This window comes from Poecilia mexicana, unplaced genomic scaffold, assembly GCF_051168715.1.
Source record: "Poecilia mexicana isolate PSO_F unplaced genomic scaffold, ASM5116871v1 scaffold_13, whole genome shotgun sequence".
Classification (NCBI taxonomy): domain Eukaryota; kingdom Metazoa; phylum Chordata; class Actinopteri; order Cyprinodontiformes; family Poeciliidae; genus Poecilia; species Poecilia mexicana.
In genome coordinates, this window is record NW_028263382.1 from 10723420 (window position 1) to 10743529 (window position 20110).

The following is a 20110-nucleotide window of genomic DNA, read 5'->3' on the forward strand; positions in this document are numbered from 1 at the left end:
ATGTGAGTGTGGAATTGGTTATGGTATTGAGTTTAGAAATTAAAAATATGTAGGAATATATTGGCTAAATACATGTACAGTGAAGAGCACCCTGTTGCAGGAAGCCGTCTGGCTGGTTTATCATGAATATTTGTACACAATCTACAAAACATTTGGCTGTTTAGTTATTCAGGAACATGCTTTGAAAGAACAGAATTATGTAGTTTTCTGTATCAAATAAATCTAATAAATACCAACATAGACAACATACTTTTACAGGATTTTAGATATCTGTACCCTACTTTATCAAACAGATTTGTAGATAGACAGGACATCCAGGGCAGTTTGTGCAAAGACAGACCAGAACATGACACAGTGAGAAACTGTCTGCAATTGTACAAACATGTAGAAACATGCCAAGTAGGAGCTGGAGTCCCACAGTTAAAGTCACAGTGAGAGCTAACATCCAAACAGACAAGTTTGTTATGGTGAAACCTTCTATTGCTTAAAAAAAAAAAAAAGACAGAAGACAGCAGAATGACAAATGATGCAACTGACACCACAGAAACACTAAGAAGGAACTTGAACTCTTGAAAAGAAAACACAGCTTAAAATCAGAACTAGAAAAGTTGAGTAAGGTCATACTTGGAAGTAGCTTCACAGTTCATGTGAAACCTTGAGACAGTAACCTCAAACTGGAAGAAAGACTTCAGCAGATTCCAGGAATAACAACACAAGATATGAACTCTATCATCTTCACAAAACAAGTCGCTGGTTACTCACTCTATGAAGAAAATACTCATGAAAATCAGCACTTTAAGTTTTAAAGAAAATCATCTTACATTATCCAGTTGTCTGCTTAGGAATTTACAAATATGTACCTAACTACGTGAAATGCAGGAGAAATGTATGACTTAATCTCACGTGACATTACCAAATCTTATTTAGGTTAGAAATAAACAACCCCTCATAAAAATAAAACACAAACAGGCATGTTATCCATTACTCATACAAGGAAGGGTGAAATTACACGATGAAGCCAAAATGTGCTACAACCTTTACAGGTGAACTTTATGTAACCTTCTCTAAACCTTTGAGTGTTCATGTCCAACTGTTCAATGTGTCAGTCCTCTTTGCGCGCCACTTCCTTTTCTGTAATATGGAGCTTAACGACAAAATTCACAGCGGGTGTTTTAACCAGGAATCAACCAATAAATTTCTTCATCATCGCTCTTTGACATCACAAGACCAAGACGACACTTAGCAGATGATCAACTGTGCCTCGCCATTGTAGGGTTTCAGGCAGGATGTAATTAGACGGAAGTGGCCACTGAGGTTAGGGCGTCACAGAGTGTCATAAGGTTACAACAGAGATACAGAAACACACAGAAGTGGATGTCCTATGGCCACATCCCACACTGATGAATGAGGAAGAATGCTACTCAACTCCAAGCACATTTAAGGGAGTTGAAAGACACGTTAGATCGGTCGAAACCATTTATATCAGCATGTAACGCTTACTGGACAACCTTCACGGGTACCAGACTGCACCACCACACACAGACGTCACGGACAAGGGACCAGCAAACTCCATTCTGTTCTCTGGTAAAAGTTGATTTACGCCAAGAATAAATGATAGCCATCAACAATGTTGGAGACGCCAAAGAGAGCGCCATGTTTAAGCCACTGCTGTCACCAGACAAACCTTTGGTGGTAACGGTGTTTAAGTGTGGGCAGGTGTGTCCAGTCCAGGGGTCTGCAACCTTTACAAACCAAAGACGCCGCTCAGTCCAGCTGAATAAAACAGTCAGGAAATGTTGCATAACCTCTCGTGAAAAGACAACTTGAATATCTACTATGGGAAATTTGTGGTGATTTTTTTTCAAGAATCACAATTATATTTCTGTTTTTAGGTATTAAGGAAAAACAAAACATTTACCAAAGGAGGATCGATACATTTTCTTCTACAAGATATTGATGTGTTGTGGCCCGTGATATCACTGTGATGTGGAGAATAGTGGAACACACAAAAACGTACAAATTACTAAAGTTTTTTTTGTTCTGTTGTAACCATTATACAATCTCCCCTTCAATTCAACCTTATAAGTGGAGATATATTGTTGTTACCTTTATAAAATAACTTGCAATTAAGTATTGGCAAAACTCAATGTAATTTTCATAGGTGGCAGAGCGTTGTTATTAGCAGCTGCTGAAAGTAACTAAAACATTACATTATAGATGTAACTTAGTTACTTTCCAAATCAAGTAATCAGTAATCTAAGTTACTTTTTCAAGAAGCAAGCCAATTAAAGTTACTTTGAAAAAGTGATTTTCAAATCACCAGTGATTGATTGATTTTATTTTCCAGCAATTTCTTATTTTGAAGTGTTGATTTTAATCTCAAGTTTTTTCTTTCATTTGTAAGTGTTGATTGTCTGAAAAACTTTAGATTTCAATTGGCCAGTATGGGGATTGAACCTATGACCTCAGCGTTATTAGCACCACGATCTGACCAACTGAGCTAACCAGCCGTACATAAGGTTGAATTTTCGTCGATTTAAGAAAAACTTAAATGATCTTGACAAAAGTCACAAAAGCCAATGTTTTTCAAAAATCAATTTGCATAATGGTTTAATTTAAAGACTTCTATTTTGAAGTGTTGATTTTCTGAAAGACTTTGTTTCAATCGGCCAGTATGGGGATTGAACCCATGGTCACTAAGTTATCATAACCACTTCATGCCAACTAGATGTAAGGCTGGCTGCAAACAAAGGAGGAAAGAGTTAAAAATGACCTAATTTCCAGTGTAGTGTAGGATCGATATACAATGGGGCTATCCTCCTCGATTCAGACCCTCAGAGAGCATCGTGGAATCATAGGTTCTTTAAAATACTGATATTAAAATAAAAACTGGTAAAACATGATAATTTCATTGAAAAAGGACATAATTTTTCACTTAGGTACAGGGGTGGATCTGGCATGCAGCGGGCCTTTTTCTCTTCCAACAGCCTTGGGGACAATGATGGAATGTGTTTCATCACAGACTCTTTGATATTTCAAAATCAGTGAACAGCAGGATAATAATCCAAGGCTTTTAAGGCTTTTAATCCGTCACAATCAGGAGTCTTTATAATTGTCTTGGGCACTGTAATTTGAAAGATTTTAGAAATATTTTTACTTTAATATTCATAAGGGTCAGAACATTTGTACATTTTGTTGCACACAAACCAACATATACAGTATTTTTAAGGACAGTCAATTTAAAGTGATTTAGTTTACCATCGTACATATATAAAAGTAGAGCCCTAATCTAGTCTCTGGTATTTTATACATTTATCCATTTATTTAATGTTACTCTCAGTACTGCATATATGACAGGCCTGAGGGGTGGGGCTGAACTCGTATCAGCTGTTTTCCAAACAACTGCTTTTCTCAACTGTCCAGTGCTGAAAAGACCTGTTCTAAAGACAGCCAGTAGAGGGCAGCAGAGTCATTTAAAATCAAATGGCGGAGATATTTTAAATAGATCAACTCTTAAATATGGTAGTTCTCCTAATGAATGCATTCATATACTTATTTGTATGTTATTTTTCCAGAAAGAAAAGACTTTTATAGTTCACATATTGTCGTTTTCTTCTTGTCTTGCCACTTGAGGCGTCTCGTCCTGCTCCTTTTCTGTTTCAACGTCCCCCGCCCTCTTCTCGTCAGACTGTAAAGGCTCCTGTCCCTCCTGCAAAGCCTCTGCAGGTAGGTCTTGTTCCGCCTCCTGCTCCAGATCCTGTCTGTCGTCTGGGTCAGACTGTGCCACCTCAGCCTCAATCTTCTCAAAGTCCTCCTCTTTGTTTTCAGCTTCTTTTACGCTGCCCAGCTGCTTGGATTCAGGTTCCTCCGTTAGATTCTCAAACACCTGGTCCTTGTTCCCATTTTCTTTCGGGGCGTCCAGTTCACACGGGGAATGGTCACTTGTAGCACCTGCCTCCTCTCCAGCTGACCTTCTGTGTTGTCTTGTAGGCGGACGCCTCTTGAATGATAATCGTGGACGGGTCTGTGTGGACAAGATGAGAAAGAGCCATGAGAGAGTTTAGAAGCTGTTTAATTAGGGGTGGATATTTAACATATCTGTATTTATTGTGATGAAATGACAGACCTTGGAATTTTATAATTTGGCTCACTTTAAAATTGAAAACACATTATAACTGGCTTCATCACTGTGCTCATATTAGGGCTCCAGCTAACAATTATTTCAGTAATTGAATAGTTATCTGATAAATAAATAAATTGCCACATTCTACACATTTCTCTTTTAGATTAATTTATAAAATATTAGAAATACATGAGAAAATTCATTTCCATTTTTTAAAAATAAGAAAATAAATATTTCTGTACTTAAAATTCCTTTAGAATTCTCGTAGAAAAAGATCTGCAGTTTAAAAAATACTTTTAACATAAACATGCGAATAGCATAACTCTTTTGGGTTCACTTAACATCAATAAAGTGTAGTGCTGATCTGTTGATACTTTTTTTTTATTATTCAGTGGTTAATAACTGGAGCGCAAAAGATGCTTAATGAGAGACTTTTTTTAACATCCTCTGAACCAGATGAAGCTAAACTTACTCCACTTGAGGAGGTCTGGGTAGAACATATTTTCAGATAGTTTTTTTCATGATAAATGCAAAATGTTGATATTTTTTTGTTGTGTTTGACATCTTCAAATATAGCTTAACTATGAATACTCCAAATTTTTTGTTTCAGCACTAATTCAGATCTATTTTTAAATCTAGCAAAGCCAGCATAGCTTTGAAGTATAACCCTTTTAAAACAGAAAATTGACAACAAACAAGACAGAAACATTCAAAGGCGTGAATTTTGTACAGCTCCGCATTGATTTTCTTTGTCTAGTTGTCATTTCTAAAACAAAAATTAAATGTGCTTCATCTTCAGTTCAACAGCAGTTGTTTTTGCTCTTCCGCTGATTTCCGGTCACGTTAGAAATCTCACTGCGGTTTGCGTGAGAACACACCACAAAGTGTAGTCAGGGACTCTAACTAGGCTAAGTGGATTATTTTCTTCAATCCACCATCTTGTCCAGCTTATCTGAGACCTGCTTAAACAGAAGACGCACGTCGGCCAATCAGAAGAGCGTCTGTGAGGACAATATGCATGTGCCTCGCTGTGTCGTCACAAGCAAGTAGCGTGAGTAATACTTCGACTTATTATTTTCGACTTACTATGTTTTTTCAATCATTGGCTCAGTTTGTCTCAAAAATTCAAATACAACAATTCAAATGAGGTCACAAGTAATCTAGGACTCATAATGGATGAAAAATAAATATGTTGTGGGTGGATCAGAGCAACAACAACTGGATCCATCTATGCTGTTCATGCCTGATGGCGGGTTTACCTTATTAAAGCTTGGCAGCGGGGTCCCTTCAGGTGGGCTGTCGAAGCTAACAGGATCCTCGTCTTCGCTGGACAGATGCAGCGGTCGCAGGGTGGGGCTCAGGGGCGAGCAGGGCGTGGAGGGCGACAACTGTGCTGGCTGCAGCTTCACATCTGAACCTTTGGGCGAAGGCAGAAGAGCTGTGGGGGACAGAGCGAGGTTGGCCTGCGGAGAGGAGTGACGCGTGATTATCTGCTGGGGATTCTGGATGTGATTCTGTACTGGAAAGTCCAATTTGAGAGTGATAAAATGAAAATGTGAGCATTTCAACAAAAGTGAACGATAAACAAATACAAAATAAAAGGTTCCAAAACACACTATTATTCTTGCTCTCCTGATTCTTCCCACTTTTAAAGCAGACTATCAAAACAAACTCCAGTAACAAATAAATCCTGACCAATCAATTTGAGAAATCATCTGCCTCCCAAAAGACAGGGCTGCCCAACTCTAGTCCTCAAGATCTGCAGTCATTCATCACGCTTCATGTCATTCCATCTTTATGTGCATCTAAAAGTCTAAAAGCATCCCTGAGTTAAGATCGCTGATGTGTCCTACCTGAACCGGGGAGAAGAGGAAGAGGGAGAATCTGCAGCCTTTTTGTCCCATGGCTGCTTGCTGTGGGAACAACCAACTAAAAGGTCTAAAGTGATGAGTTGGAGGCTCACCAGAGCCTCAGTGGCCCAAGATCCCATTAGGCCATTAATCTGAGCCGATTGTGGCATCGGGGAAGAAAAGCCCCACCCCTTGCTTCTCAAAATGTCATGAGCTAATGCACCAGTAGGGGGCAGTAATGATTTAAACATCCTCACTTCCTGTAGTGGATTATACAGTGTAAAACAATCAAGAGTGTCTACGGTTGTACCTGCAGTTTCTCAATGATGGAGGAGTTCTTTGTTTTAAAGGTGGTGGGAGAGACAGAGGTCTGGCAAAAAAAGAAAAATAAAAACTGTCACCATCAGCGATAAATACAGAAACATTGTTAATCTCAAGTGAGTTTAAGCACCAAAGTGATTAAATACAACTATGAAAATAATAATTAAGATCTTGATAGGAATCAAATTAAATGTGTAAAAATAGTAAAATTAGTTAATCAAACAATACTGTAATAGAGATAAATAAAGAGTGAACCTACAAAGTTAAAAAGAAAAAAAAAGTGAAGCTGCAGCCGAGTTGAAAGCCACAGAGTAAACTTGAGTCTGGGTATATGACCTTTTTGCTCCAAATAAAACTTTGTGGAGCATTAGCAACCCTGAAAAAATAAAAAATATCCTAATTTTAGTTTCTGTAGGTACAGGAAGCCAGTGGAGTGTGGCTGCAACCAGAGTTAAATGCTGTTTCCTGGAGCCAGTCAAAAGCTGAACCAGCTGATTAAGGCCCTCCTTACACATGGACTTTCAGTAACCGAGGCGTGTTGTGACAAATGCATGTCTGATTTACTCAGAGACTCTCGGAAGGAAATATGACTTTAGCCTGGCTTGAAGGTATAAAAAAGCTTCCGAAAATGCCACCCAGGTTGCTCAAACAAAGGATTGACTGAAAGATGTCTGGCATTCCAAACAAAATAACAGCTTTTCATTTTGATTAAGACTCGACTTTATCCATGATTTGTGCCCTTTACTGGAAATTCTGAGATCAAATCAGGTCTATCAAATATGTTTATACTCAAAAAATTAACTTTATTATGACAAGAACTTACTTAAATACATTTAAAGATATTTACCTTGAAAATGAAAATGGTTACTCTGAAAATATCTACACATAACAGCCTAAACTGTTTTTCAACAAAACATGTTGTACTCTTAAACGCAGACTTAAAACTAAATGAAAGCACAGATTTGATTTAATCATCACGTTGTGAGAAGACTGAGACAAACCCAAATCTTTCCAAAATTCAGGAAGCTGACAGCACATAAATCAACAGAGGAACCAAGTTTACCCACATCTGACACTTCCTTATCTTGTGTAGGATTCTGCAACTTTAGAGAACAAGGAGGTCGTCCTCGAAAAGGCAACTGCAGGAAGAGAGGGGGAAAAAAGCAGAAAACCTTCTGAGTATAAACAGGTTATGAGTCAGAATACTGAAGATGTTTTTATTAAACAACCGTTTGGCTAGATGGTTACCTCATCATTTGAGTTGGGCATTGGCATAATGTGACCCTTTAACTTTCCGGCCAGCTCAGCCACAGACGGCTTGGATGGAGAATCCTTCAGGAAAAACAAGAATTCAACACAAAACCCTCAGGATTATCTAACGATTACTCAAAAATAAAAAAGACACATGGTGTTCAAAAACATTAATGTGAACATCCTAATCTTCAGCGGTCATAATAGTTTGAATCATAAGTTGTGAAAAGTGTGTTGTGTCACAAAGCATTAGGTGTTTTCCTTAAAAATAGATGACTACAGGAAGTCGACAAGGAACCATTTTAGGTCCCATTCTATTAAATATATTATGTTTAATATATGTGACATTAGACATCAGATGTTTAATCAATATGCGCGACTAACATGAACTTAGTTGCTCATATTGCGAAACCAACCTTGGGTGCTTCTGCAGAAAAGCTACATTCAAGTTTAGAGAAAGTGTCTTCATTTGAGAAGTCACAATTGACATTAAGAATCTGTTTTTTCAAGGGAGGTTTGCCAATGATGTCTCTAGATAAAGTGACTGTTTTTCTATTAAAATAAAAAAACAAAAAAAAACACCTAGAATCATTCTAGGTCAGAGTTAGGAGTAACTATGTTAAATATGTAACAGAAGAGCATCATCTTGGATTAATATAGGAGTTTTAGTTAAGTTTTTAATTCATATTAAAGTAAAAATTAATAAAACTGTTTGTGAATAAGCAAAATTCAGGGAAATTTTCACATTTGTCTTGTGGCCCGAGAGGCTGATCTTCAAATGCTTTAGCAAACAAAGTAAGTTTGACCATCTTGTGACCAATTAACATTTTTTTGAAGTTGGAGCTCCATTATTTTCTTTCAGTTTGCATTGTTCAAATACGAATTTAACATCTACCATAAATATGTGGTACAGTCAAGCTTCTTGGTATATTCTTAACTGTAGGTTTAGAATAGACTGCACTTGTCACTAGATCACCATAACAAAGGCAAAATTCTCATTTCTAACTTTTCACTTAGAAATGAGAATGTCATCAAGATGGAGGAGGGGAACCAGCTGGAAAGCTTAAGATGAAGAGAAACATCATCTTTCAGCATGAAAAAAACAAATACAACATCCAACAACATAACATATCTTCATCAAAAGAAGATTGAAGTTTCTGAATTGTGCAACCAGAATAAGAGACAGGAAATTAGCAAGTGGTTAGTTATGACATAAATAATTAAGCAACTGTGGCGTAAGTTTTACTTGAAGTGTACAATATTCTTTTTCCACATTTTGCCATGTTTGATGAAAGACAAAATCCAAATGTCAGATTGAAAAGAGACCGTGACATAAACCATTTTTGACTGAATTCACAAAAAACCTTGAAACCACACTGACATTCTTCAATAAAAATGTTTCGCTTCCTCTTCTCCGTCAAAAGAAAAAGCAAGCAAAGTGAGAAATGCAGACATCAGGTGACTTTGAGGGGTGAGGGGAAAGGATTGTAGCAGCAGTTTGGCGGGTTTTGGCGCCGTCCTCGGAGGAACTCTCTTGAAGCGCGACAGGAAGTGAGCCCTTCGCCCTGCAGCTGGTCAGCATCATGCTGCAGCCTGTGACAGTAGGGACCTGCATGTCCTCGCTGCTTCACGCTGTTATCACTGCCTCGGCCCCTTCACTTTCTCCGTCTCCCGCTATTCCCACACCGATTTCTGCACCGCCCTCCTCCGCACTTCCTTTTGAGGGTCAGTAACTCTGCACATATCTGAGCCTGAATGATAAGTTGGCGTCGGAGTAGAATGTGCATCAATTTCTCCTCTCTTCATTTATTTCTATAACACGATGGAGTACTAGAGCATACTAAAAAAATACAAGAATAATCAACTCATGCAGATTACAAGAGTAAAGTTGTAATATTATGAAAATAAAGTCATCGTACGACAACAATAAATACTATAAAAATATTGTAATATTTTGAGAATGAAGTGCAGTCATAATATTACAAGAATAAAGTTGTACACTAATGAAGTTAAATTAATACCAGAATAAAATCGGTATTTTGACAATAAAGTCATAATACTACAAGAGCGTAGCGGGAATATTATGTCTTGTAATTTTATGATTTTCTTCTATTAATTTGATTAGTTTTGTTTTCTTGTCCCCGCTCCGTCGTTTAAACTGCTAATGTTTTTTTTGTTTCCATGAGTTTGTAGTCAAATCGTTCTGAGCTTGTGGAAATTCTCATGCATCATGTTGCCATTAAATGATTTGCATCTTGCTTGTGTGGTCACTCCCTTTCAATCAGTAACTTTCACACTATGTCACATTTCCATTTTACTTTTATACATCATTAAGAAACTCGTTGCTGTCTGCTCGCAGCTGCCACTTCTGTCGTGTTTCCTGAGTGGGCATTTCCACTCCGTCATTCCCGCCGCCTCCCCTCGGCACATTTTGGACCAGCGCCCAGAAAAACATGGATCTCCCAAGCGTCACAAACACACATACCAGGTTAATCGCAACACTTTATTTTCTTTTGCTTCTCTTGTTCTCAGCATGACCTCACCAACTCGCTCCCTCCACCCAAACACAGTGAAACGTCTGCTTGGACTCCTCTGTTGTCCCGCTCCACATCCAAACTTTTTCCTAAACTCTCCTTCCTCATATTTGATAAGCAGTAATTACCAGATGCCCTCCATCCCCCCGCCAACCTTGTTATTTTGTAAGTTTCAATTGTTAACTCTTTCCTGTCCTTCCAAAACAAACGCATTCAGAGAAAACCCAAATCACAACTGCACAGCCAAAGGAAACAGGGCTCTTTGTTTTAGTCGCCGGTGAGATGTCTGGGGTGAAGAAAAGCTTAGTCATCTATAATGATGGGAAATGATAAACAGGTACTTTAAAATGAGTGGAGTGGAAATAAGTTACTCAGTTCCCTTTACTGAGATACCCCTAAATAAAATCCAGTGCTCAAAAAGTCACCTAATTTGTAAATTAAACATTTTTATATTTTAATTTTAGAATAAAAGCAGCTGTTCTGTGAAAGCCTCAGAAGTTGGATTAAAGAACCAACTTCATCTGCAACTCACACTGAACACACCATTCCATTGCTGAAGCATAGTATTGGTATCATCATGCTGTGGGGATGCATTTCTGTAGTAGTGGAAACAGGAAAGCTACAGTTGATTAAAAGATGGATGGAAGAAAAATGAATGCTAGAAGAGGTAGAAGAAAACACGAAACTGGGCGGGAGGTTCAAAGCATACTACTGTGTTAAAATGGCCCAGCCAAAGTCCAGACACTCTACATGGCAAACTTGTAATATATAATCTGCCTGAGTTGATTATTTTTGCAAAGAAGGAGCAAAAAAAAAAAAAAAGTTGGTTTCTAACGTGCAACGTTGGCAGAGACAGCCCAAAAAACTTGCAGCTGCAATCGAAAGACATGATATATGATTGAGTGTGGTTGCTTTATATTAATTTGTAAATTTCTGACATATGTTCGGTTGAAAACTTAACATGAGTGACTGAGCCATAGAAAAGCCAAGCTTCTCCTGATTTCAAAAAATTATGAAGAACATCAGGCGTCTGGTTTGCCCTGGTAACAGTCTTTTGTGCAGCTCTGTATCTGAAATCTATCAGTTGAACAAATTGCAAATGTTTGTAATTCTTCTAATCAATGGTCACAAGTTATTTAAATCTGTGTAAAGCCATAACTCAGTGGAGGGCATAACTAACAGGACAAGGGTTCAGAAGTCAGTCAAACCATTGATTTGGTTTGTTTCACATTTAAAAATATGCATATTTTGTTCAAATTCTTTTTTTTTCTTTTTTTTTAAAAAAGCTTTATCCTAATGGTCAGATTATAATTAACGGTGGAAGTGGGAATGAGCAATTTATGGTAAGTTGTCTGAAAGCAAACAAATCTTTCAGATAAAAAGTAAATGTTCCTTGGATGGGATGTCCCACAAGCCTCTTTAAATTACATGTGAGCAACTGTGGAATTCACTTTCTATGGGATGAGTCTCTTCACAATTCTCATATGAACAAACTAACTGCCCACAACATGGTGGGTACAGCATGGTGTAAAATACAGTCATGTAAAGAAAACATGAAACAAAACTTTTGCTACATTCACAACCAATCTCACTTAGTATTTTTGTCCCAGAGAAGTCAAAACAGATAACAATAGACCTTAAATGGAAATAAAGAGTTGGTTATCAGTACTGCACACGTTTCACTCAGCTGGGACCCCAAGCTTGGCTGTGAAAGAGTGGGAAACTATGTTTCTCTACAAGACAGATCAGATCAGACTATTTTTGGGGGCGCAAGGCCTGGGAAAAAGCCCCAGAGCTGTTCAAGCAACTCTGCTTCGTAACCCCTCTGCTCCTCCGAGTGTCCCTAGACCACATCTGAAGCATGTTGTAATTCAGCATATGGAGCAACTGAGCATGCCTAAACAAGGAGATGGTTGAAATTCTTCTTTAAGACAAACAAGCATTCAGAGGAGTCATGTGAACGGCAACAGCTCACTTATTAGCACTTGGCAAAAGTGCTAATATCAAAATTTTGCACATCATCAGACAAGGGAGATGTGGTAGCAGTATTATGATATGGGAACACTTTTCTTAACCAGGGAAAAAAGTTAAATGCAGGTTAATTCAGCAAAAAAAAACAAAAAAAAAAAAACAACAACAAAAAACTCGAGACTTCCATCCCGTGAGACAAGCCTAAGCATAAACCTAGAGCTAATTTGGGCATACTGAGTGATAAATACAAATCTGACTATGTCTCTCAGGTTTGCACACAGCTGAAACATTAATCATTACATTTTAGAAAGTACAAAGCCAGGGATAAAATTAGTGGGGAACAATCTTTTCATTTTTGTTCACATAGCTAAGTGGAACTAGACTGAAGTATGTAAAGAGGCAATTTATCAACAAGTCAGATCAAAACACATAGTAAACATGCTATAATAAACCTAGCAACTGTGTCACATCAAAAATATTTATCAGAGTGAGGCAAACGTTAATTAAGGGTCTAGGTTCACACTGACCCCGTTTAGTTCATTTTAATCAAACCCTAGTTTGTTTACTTGGAAACTCCGGTTCATTTGTGGAAGTGTGAATGTGCAATCGAACTTTAATGTAGACAAAAAAAAAAGTAAAACTTTGGTTGAAGTTAACTTTGGTGTGGTTCAAAAGATAATGGAGACTGCTCCAAAAGCAGGAAGAGGACTGTAGCAAGGGGCAATCTGGGTAAATAAAAACAAAATAAAATCCACATCAGTGTAGCGCTACTGGGAGAAATGGCTCATGGTCTTTTTTTTACCAACGACAAAAGAGAAATCCTCCAACTGCTAAAATCTGATGCTACTCAATTTTTGCTTACTTTTCATACAGGATGAAATTGTGCTCAGTGACTTCTTCAGAAGTTTCCGTGTTGCTTCTTTCAGTGGTTCTTGGTGCAGCGCCCTCCACAGGTGAGTTGGTAAACAGGTTTTTCAGGGTTTTTTGACATGAAAACACCTGAATACTGCAGTTGTTTGTGTCAAAATGTGACGTCTTTTTATAAACATAAGCTAAAGATAGGTGGAGCTTAGGTGATGCATTTTCGGAACATTAAAGTAGGTTTATTAGCTAAGCATTGATACGGCAAAATCTAGACAAAGAAAGTAGAATCCAGAATGCCATCGGTTACTGACTTTTTAGCAAAACATTGGACTGGGACTCGGTGTGGGTAAATGCCTATTTTTAAATGATTCGGATCAGCATCTGAGATGTCTGGATTCAGATAGACATAGCAAATGTTTAATGATGTGCGCAACCAATATCTTAATTCCAGACTGTGGATGAAAGCATGAGGTTTACTGTGTGACCATCAGCTGTGAAAGAAGAAGAAGAGCCAGACTGTCCACACAAAGTTTGCTTTCTTTTCTTACTGCAATTCATGTTCACAGTGGCAGGGGGGAAAGAGGCACATGACATCAGGGCTCAGCAGACGTCTACATATCCACCAGCAGTCAAAGAGCCGCCAACTACACAATCTATCATGAGCCTGATGATAATCTGCAAGATCGTGGATGCTTCTCCGAAATTAAAACCCTCTGGAAATCTCTTAGTTAGAATGAAGTAAAGCAGACAATTGCTCAGACAGATCTTGTTCAGATTAGCAGACAGAGCATTATGCTTTTATATTGTCTCTGCAGCTTCAGCTTTTGCATTTCAGCAAGTCCTGCTGTAGGGAAACAATGACAGAGAACAACTCCTTCTGGCCTCGGCACTTGTTTCAGAGAAACTGGCACTTCTGTTGCCTGCTGCCTTTCCAGGAAAACATTAGGTGTTTTTAAACCAGACCTCAAGTGAAATGTTCTCTTTTCCACAGTTCTTACAATGTAGTCCTTCACCAGTGGATGAGCTAAACTCATCCATGAGTCTGCAGCCCCGAGGTAACAGGGAGGTGCTACTAGCACAGGCTGGTACTGTGTGCTAGTCAAATAATAAAATATATTCAAAAAAAAAATCACAAAGTGAAGATTAAATAACTGTGATGACCTGAAAATAGAAACAGGATGATGGTATACACATACCAAGAACAGCTTGGATAGTTTTAATGTAAAGGTGAAACTAGATATTTACATATTCTCACATGTTTATGAAGATAATTCATAATGTTTGAGATCAATGGAGGCATGACTGGATGTATTTTAAGGCAACACTTCAAACAGACATCATAAGAAAAGCACTTCATCCTTTGATACAAGTATAAACACTATGGGAAGCTGGTAGGAGAGAGAGTTATTATCCACATTGACATGGGCGAAAAAGCCACTCAGAGAGGAAGAAGCCTTATTCCAAAAGACAGTCTTTTAGAAACCACTAATATTAGAGACAAATCCTGCTCTGATGGAAAATGGAAGTGTTTTATCCCCATAACCACCACAAAATTTTTAAGTTAAAGGGTTATAGGCTTTGTTGAAACTGAAAGGTTACTGGTAGAAATGATTAAAAGCACCCATACGGCTCTCAGATGCCCATCGGAGAAAAAAGTCAACGTTTTGTGATAAGAAAACCTTATGATTGCACACTGATTACAGAAAACATCAAAGTTACACCTGCAAAAGGCAGCGCTCATCCAGACCACAATGACCTAAAGTCTCCTTTTATACTCATTAAAAGTTTTAACAAGGATAACTATATCTATGCAGATTGTATCAATTAAAATGTTAAAAATGACCAGGAGGTGAAATGGTTTGCTGTTTGCAAACAAGTAGCAGCTTGCAGCCTTTATCTTTACACTCCTTTCTGCCAAAAAAGGAAGAAGAATGGCAAGATGCCAAAATTAGAAGAGGGTGGTGCAGGCAGTGAGGGCTAACTGCTCTGTAGGGAGATCTGAAAGTCATATATGAACTTATGAAGTCTGTTTTAGTCATTTCCACCTACTCTTAGTCAGAATTATCAGGGGTTCTTTCTGACTAAATTAACCTATTTCTTCATTTAGAACTGGCTATGAGGAGCTCAAATATGAACAAATATTTAACGACAACAATGTTGCTCATCCAAAAATTGTGATTTTGATAGATAATGCATAAAAATTCTATGTTTAAATGAAACTGTGCATCTTTCTGCTGTTCATGAATGGCAGCAGCACGGGTGTTTTTCTTGTGCTGGCTATCTTGTTCATAACCCACCTCCTGTATCTCTGTGCTCCACATGCTGCTTTGGGCTCTTAAAGTGTCCAGTCACAGCAGCAGGCCCTGACAGAGCACCACATGTTTTTTTTTTTAGTAGAAAAAGCAGAAAAAAAACAGCAAATCATGCAAAAACAGAAAAAAATAATAAAAGATCATGCAGTTTAGAGATTTTAGTTGTTTTTTTTAAACAATGATTTGGCACGAAACGGAAAAACTTTCCAACAAACTGAGTTGCAATACAAAAAGGAAGCAAGAAGATGTAAATATACAGAAAATACATCTGCAACTAGGCAACACAGTAAGTATGTTTTAGGCCAATAGTTCCTCATTTTTTCCACACAAAACATGAATGATTTCCTTGCAAGCTTCAGCTTGGTTTAGGAATCTTCTTGATCTGGTTCCTGATCAAGCTTAGGCCCCAGTGCCAGCTGGTGTTGTTCTGGGAGCCTTGCAAACATGTTTTGTATCAATATTAATTTTTTTAACCACTGATTTCTACATAATTAATCTGAATGTTTTCATGACTATTTAAGAACTTTTATCCCTTTACAGTCGCAGTTGAAGATGAACTATAATGGCTGCTTCAACTCGGTGTCAGTCTGTGTGTTGTGATCCGCTGTGCCTTCTGTGATGAGACTCATTTTACATTTAAACAAATAAATGATATATATAGCAAAGTGCTATGATTATGGAGCTGGACGTTTTTCAAAGTTTTGTCTGCTATGGAAAACTCTGCAATTTGAATTAAAAAAATAAAATAAAAAAACCCCCACGGCAGTAGTTTATTTCTGTTTTGGGTGCCAAGACCGTTGAGTTCTTTATGCTTGATTTATTTACTGCATGCCTTTTTGTTTGTTCCTTGGGAAAAGTCCAGATTAATTTCAAAGATGCAGCATGTAACTTTTATAAGATATATTTTTTACATATTTGTTAAAACTACCGCCATACCCTCATAATATAACATGAGACACAAAGTCTGTGGGAAAAAACAACAAAAACAAGCTCCTCTGCTATGATCTCATCTACTTCAAATGGGACAAAAATTGTTGTTGTCATGTAAAATGGATGATGCAGTGAGGAAGATGTTGCACATTCAAAAATACTAAGACCACATGTAGATCTTATAATACTGATGCTATGTGCTGTTTTAATACACTGTAAAGTTACTGGGTTGTCAAATCTGTACATGGTATTGAATCACTTTAACTGACTCAGGTTAGTATTTGGGACAAGAAATTGAGACATCCCATCATAACACTGCAGAATTTAAGCGACTTAGTAATGCAGAATGTAAAGAAACCATTTCTGAGACTTTACTTCGAAGCTTACACTAACAATTTGTCAAGCCAAGGCATTTGATTCCCTTATTAGGTTGAAAAACAAATTGAACACACTTTATCCCACATGGTAACACTTCCTAAGCTTCTTTGTGTTTTCAAAGTCTGCACCATCTTCTTTTACTGCTTTGTATGTTTTGTAAAAAACAAAACAAAACACCTTGGTGCTATCTTTTTAAAGTTTCTTTTTTTGCTGTGCAAATCTGTACCTGTCTGGAGACATGGAATGCAAACAATCAGTGAAACAGAACCAAAGTGACAAAAGTGTTCAGCAAAAGAAGACAGAAAGCTATTTCAGGTTATCTTCTGGGAAACTGTTGTAGACAGCATGAGAAATACTGCAGAGAAAACACAAAGAGTTTGGGAAAAAGCATGTAATTGTGTCCTTTGGGGCATTTTCCACAGCTTACATCAGAGCAGAATACAGTTAAGATGTGTGAACATAAGTTTGCAAATATTCTCAGAGAGAAAGAGAGAGAGAGAGAGAAAAAAAGCAAGACTATCCTACAAAATACAGGAAACATCAGTGCCATTTGACATCGCTGGATGGCTCATGTCAATGTGTGATTTGCAGATATTCATCATAACTCAGTAAAGTTAGATATTGTTTTTTATCTTCTCAAAGTTAAAAGAGTAACCCTGCAATGAATCAGCCCAAAATGCAGTCTTATTTGCTCCAGTGATGAGGAACTTTTATTATGCGAGAACAGCTAAGAGTACCTGTTTATAATCGTGCTTTGACACCATTCAGATGACGTAGTGCAGCAGAGCAGCAAAGGGAAAAACTAACTCATTAGCAGTGCAGCTGGCACTGGCTGTTATACATTGACTTTACTATGCATTACATAATAAATGTGCTCGCCAGATGGTTGGCAAAGTATCTCCAAAATACTCCCTGCCCCACTTGTGGTGGAGTGTTTCCATCAAAGAAGAAGAAGAAGAAGAAGAAGAAGAAGAAGAAGAAGAAGAAGAAGAAGAAGAAGAAGAAAAAGAAGAAGAAGAAGAAAAAAAGCACCACAGCATGAAATCTTCCCCTGTGGAAAATCCTCAGGTGCCCACTCAAAACTCTATAAATGTCCAGTTTGTTTGGAATCATATCGATGTTCCAGTATGAGGAAAAATAGGAAGGTTGGTCGATTGTGTCAGATTTGATAAACATAAACTACTCGGACGGAAACTGAGAGAAACATTCAAAATCTTCTGATCAACAAAAATCCTTAATATTCTGACAGTCCCTCCATGTTAGTTTTGTGTAAAAAATTCTTCATGTTAACTCTAGAGGAGCTGCAAACATCCACAGCTCAGGTGGGAGAATTTGCTGACTGCTCAATATTTGTCCAGAGTTAATGAAAACAAAAGTTATGCATCCTTCAACTGATAGAACAGCTATGGATCATATGTCATCCTAATAAAAACATTTGAAGGTCTCCATGACTCAGGCATAATTTGCGCATCTTCAGCTGAAAAAGACTTTACGAATAAAATCTAAGCCCACCTCGGATCTGCTTCTACATGCAGTTCAGAATCTAAGGAGAAGCAAAGCAGAGCCTTAACCTCAAACTGAGTGGTTTTTGTTTTGTGGGAGCAGTTTTGCAGATTACTTCCGCACTTCCTAATGTGCTGTGGAGGAAAGAAATTGGGTGTTTCTCTTCCTACTTTTCACGTTGCAAGAAACTCTTGAGAGTGATGTGAAAGGTCTGAGGGAGCTTCTCTTTTTAAACAGGGAGGAGACTCTCAAAAACTATGAGCAAGCCATACATTTCCTCTACTCAGAAGAAACAGCTTTTCTGTTTCAGCTTCTGCACTTTAGAGGAAGAGGGGACGCTGGGCAGGTTTATGTAACTTGAGGAATTCATAAAAGATGCTCCGTCATCTCCTTTTACTTCCACTTAGGCTTTGGTAACACGCTACAAGATTAGACTGAAACTCACTGAGCATCTCAACTTATTAAGTTTTCAGTAAATCTTCTCTCCCCTAAATGTGTGTTAATGTGTCATTATTTGAATTTCATGTGCTGCTTTGCATAAGAAGCCAAAAATAATGTGAAAAGCATTGATATCCTATATGCTCTCAATGATCCATAACTCTTCAACCATATAAAACTGTTAAATATTAAAAGAAAACAATCTTAACTCTTCCAAAAAAAAAAATATTAAAGCAGTATTTTTAAACACTTCAACTTCAATCATCAATCTCAATTCCACTTTAATGTAAACACATCTGGTTGTAAAGAGAAGGTTTAAATAGTTTCTACCTCCATCCTGGGAATGCGCCAGGAATCGTCCCCTCCTGGTGTTTTTCTCCCTCCGCCTCGGTCTTTAGGAACAAACTGCGCGCAGCTTGAGAGGAAAGTGAGGAGAAGCGAAGAACAGCAGCTCTGTGTTTATATCTGGAGCCAAATCAGCCTCATGGACTGAGAGGGAGGGGCCCCGCTGTACTTTTCTACGCGCATTTGTCTCCCAACGTGAGGACTTTCAAACTAAAAGCCCCTTCATTACGGTGTTCAAGCTGATAAATAAGCCATTAAAACGTGCGAAGCATTTTACATACGCTTCCTTTTTTTTGTTGCTTAATTTAAGTTATTTCTAATCAGAAATCATGCAAAGTTCAATTCAATTCAGCGTATTCATATAGTGCCAATATTGCGAGAATAAATGACTTTGATGTGTTTCTTTAGCGCCAATTCACATGTTAGCAGAAAAAAAAGAGAAAAAGGCTAAGTTTTTTTAGGATTTTCTTTTTAAAAATTGTAGTATAGACGATGATGTAGACACTGTCTGCTTAATGATACATGTATTTTAATGACATATATTGAATGGACGTGTCGTTAGTTAACTCTACTCTTGAGTAGAGTATGCTGACACAAAGGTCGTCTATGCGGGAAATGTTTGTGAGCGAGTAGATCGAGTAGACATAATTGAAATTGATAGGTACTTTTCTCGAACCTACATAAAAAGACCACAGACAACGTATATGAATTTTATAGACAAAGCTTTTGCAAAAGGAGAACTTTCCATCAACAACCTCATCAGCCATTCACAGAAAGTTCTGATCTCCTTCCACGTGAGCCCCTGTTTTATTGTCAAAGCAGAACAGCCAAAAGGGGCAGTCAGGAAGAACAACAAAGGTCGTAAAACATCTAACCTAAACAAACCAGCAACTCAGTTCCAGGTGTGATATCTGATCTACGATCTGAGCCCAGTTCAGCTCTAGGTTAAACTAACACAAGAAGAATTTAAGATCTGGGAAACACAGAGTTAACTGTCTCACATGAAGATAAACAGACAGTCGTAACCTCCAGGTCAGTTTATACACACATAAGGAAGAGAACACTTTAAACTAAAAATCACAATAATACTGATTAACATTAGACTGAATATGAACTAAAGTAATAATGATAATACCAAAAAATATCTAACAGAAATAATGCTGTAGTTAAAAAAAATCATGCTGATTTAAAACGAACAATAAGACAATATAATTAACTTCACATCAGAGCAACTGTTACGTTTTTATTAATCTTATTTAATTTAATTTATTGCATTTTTTCCCTTTTCTG

The 20110-nt window shown here is 37.7% G+C and overlaps 1 protein-coding gene across 3 annotated transcripts; it reads right to left on the minus strand.

Moving 5' to 3' along the window:
- Nucleotides 1–3130: 3130 nt before the first annotated feature.
- Nucleotides 3131–18961, minus strand: zgc:153184 (capZ-interacting protein). 3 transcript variants are annotated; one of them, XM_088011654.1, is made up of 7 exons: nucleotides 18806–18922; nucleotides 15212–15277; nucleotides 7543–7626; nucleotides 7362–7433; nucleotides 6284–6343; nucleotides 5383–5586; nucleotides 3131–4024 (listed from the first exon to the last, which is right to left on the minus strand). In XM_088011654.1, the coding sequence occupies exons 2-7, from the start codon at nucleotides 15233–15235 to the stop codon at nucleotides 3596–3598; spliced, it is 873 nt and encodes a 290-aa protein (XP_087867780.1). In that variant the 5' UTR covers nucleotides 15236–15277; nucleotides 18806–18922; the 3' UTR covers nucleotides 3131–3595. The 3 variants fall into 3 exon arrangements, with proteins under 3 accessions (XP_087867780.1, XP_014836523.1, XP_087867781.1); XM_014981037.2 differs by lacking the exon at nucleotides 15212–15277 and having other exon boundaries at nucleotides 18806–18961; XM_088011655.1 differs by lacking the exons at nucleotides 7543–7626; nucleotides 15212–15277; nucleotides 18806–18922 and having other exon boundaries at nucleotides 7358–7439.
- Between the last annotated feature and the right edge of the window lie 1149 nt (nucleotides 18962–20110).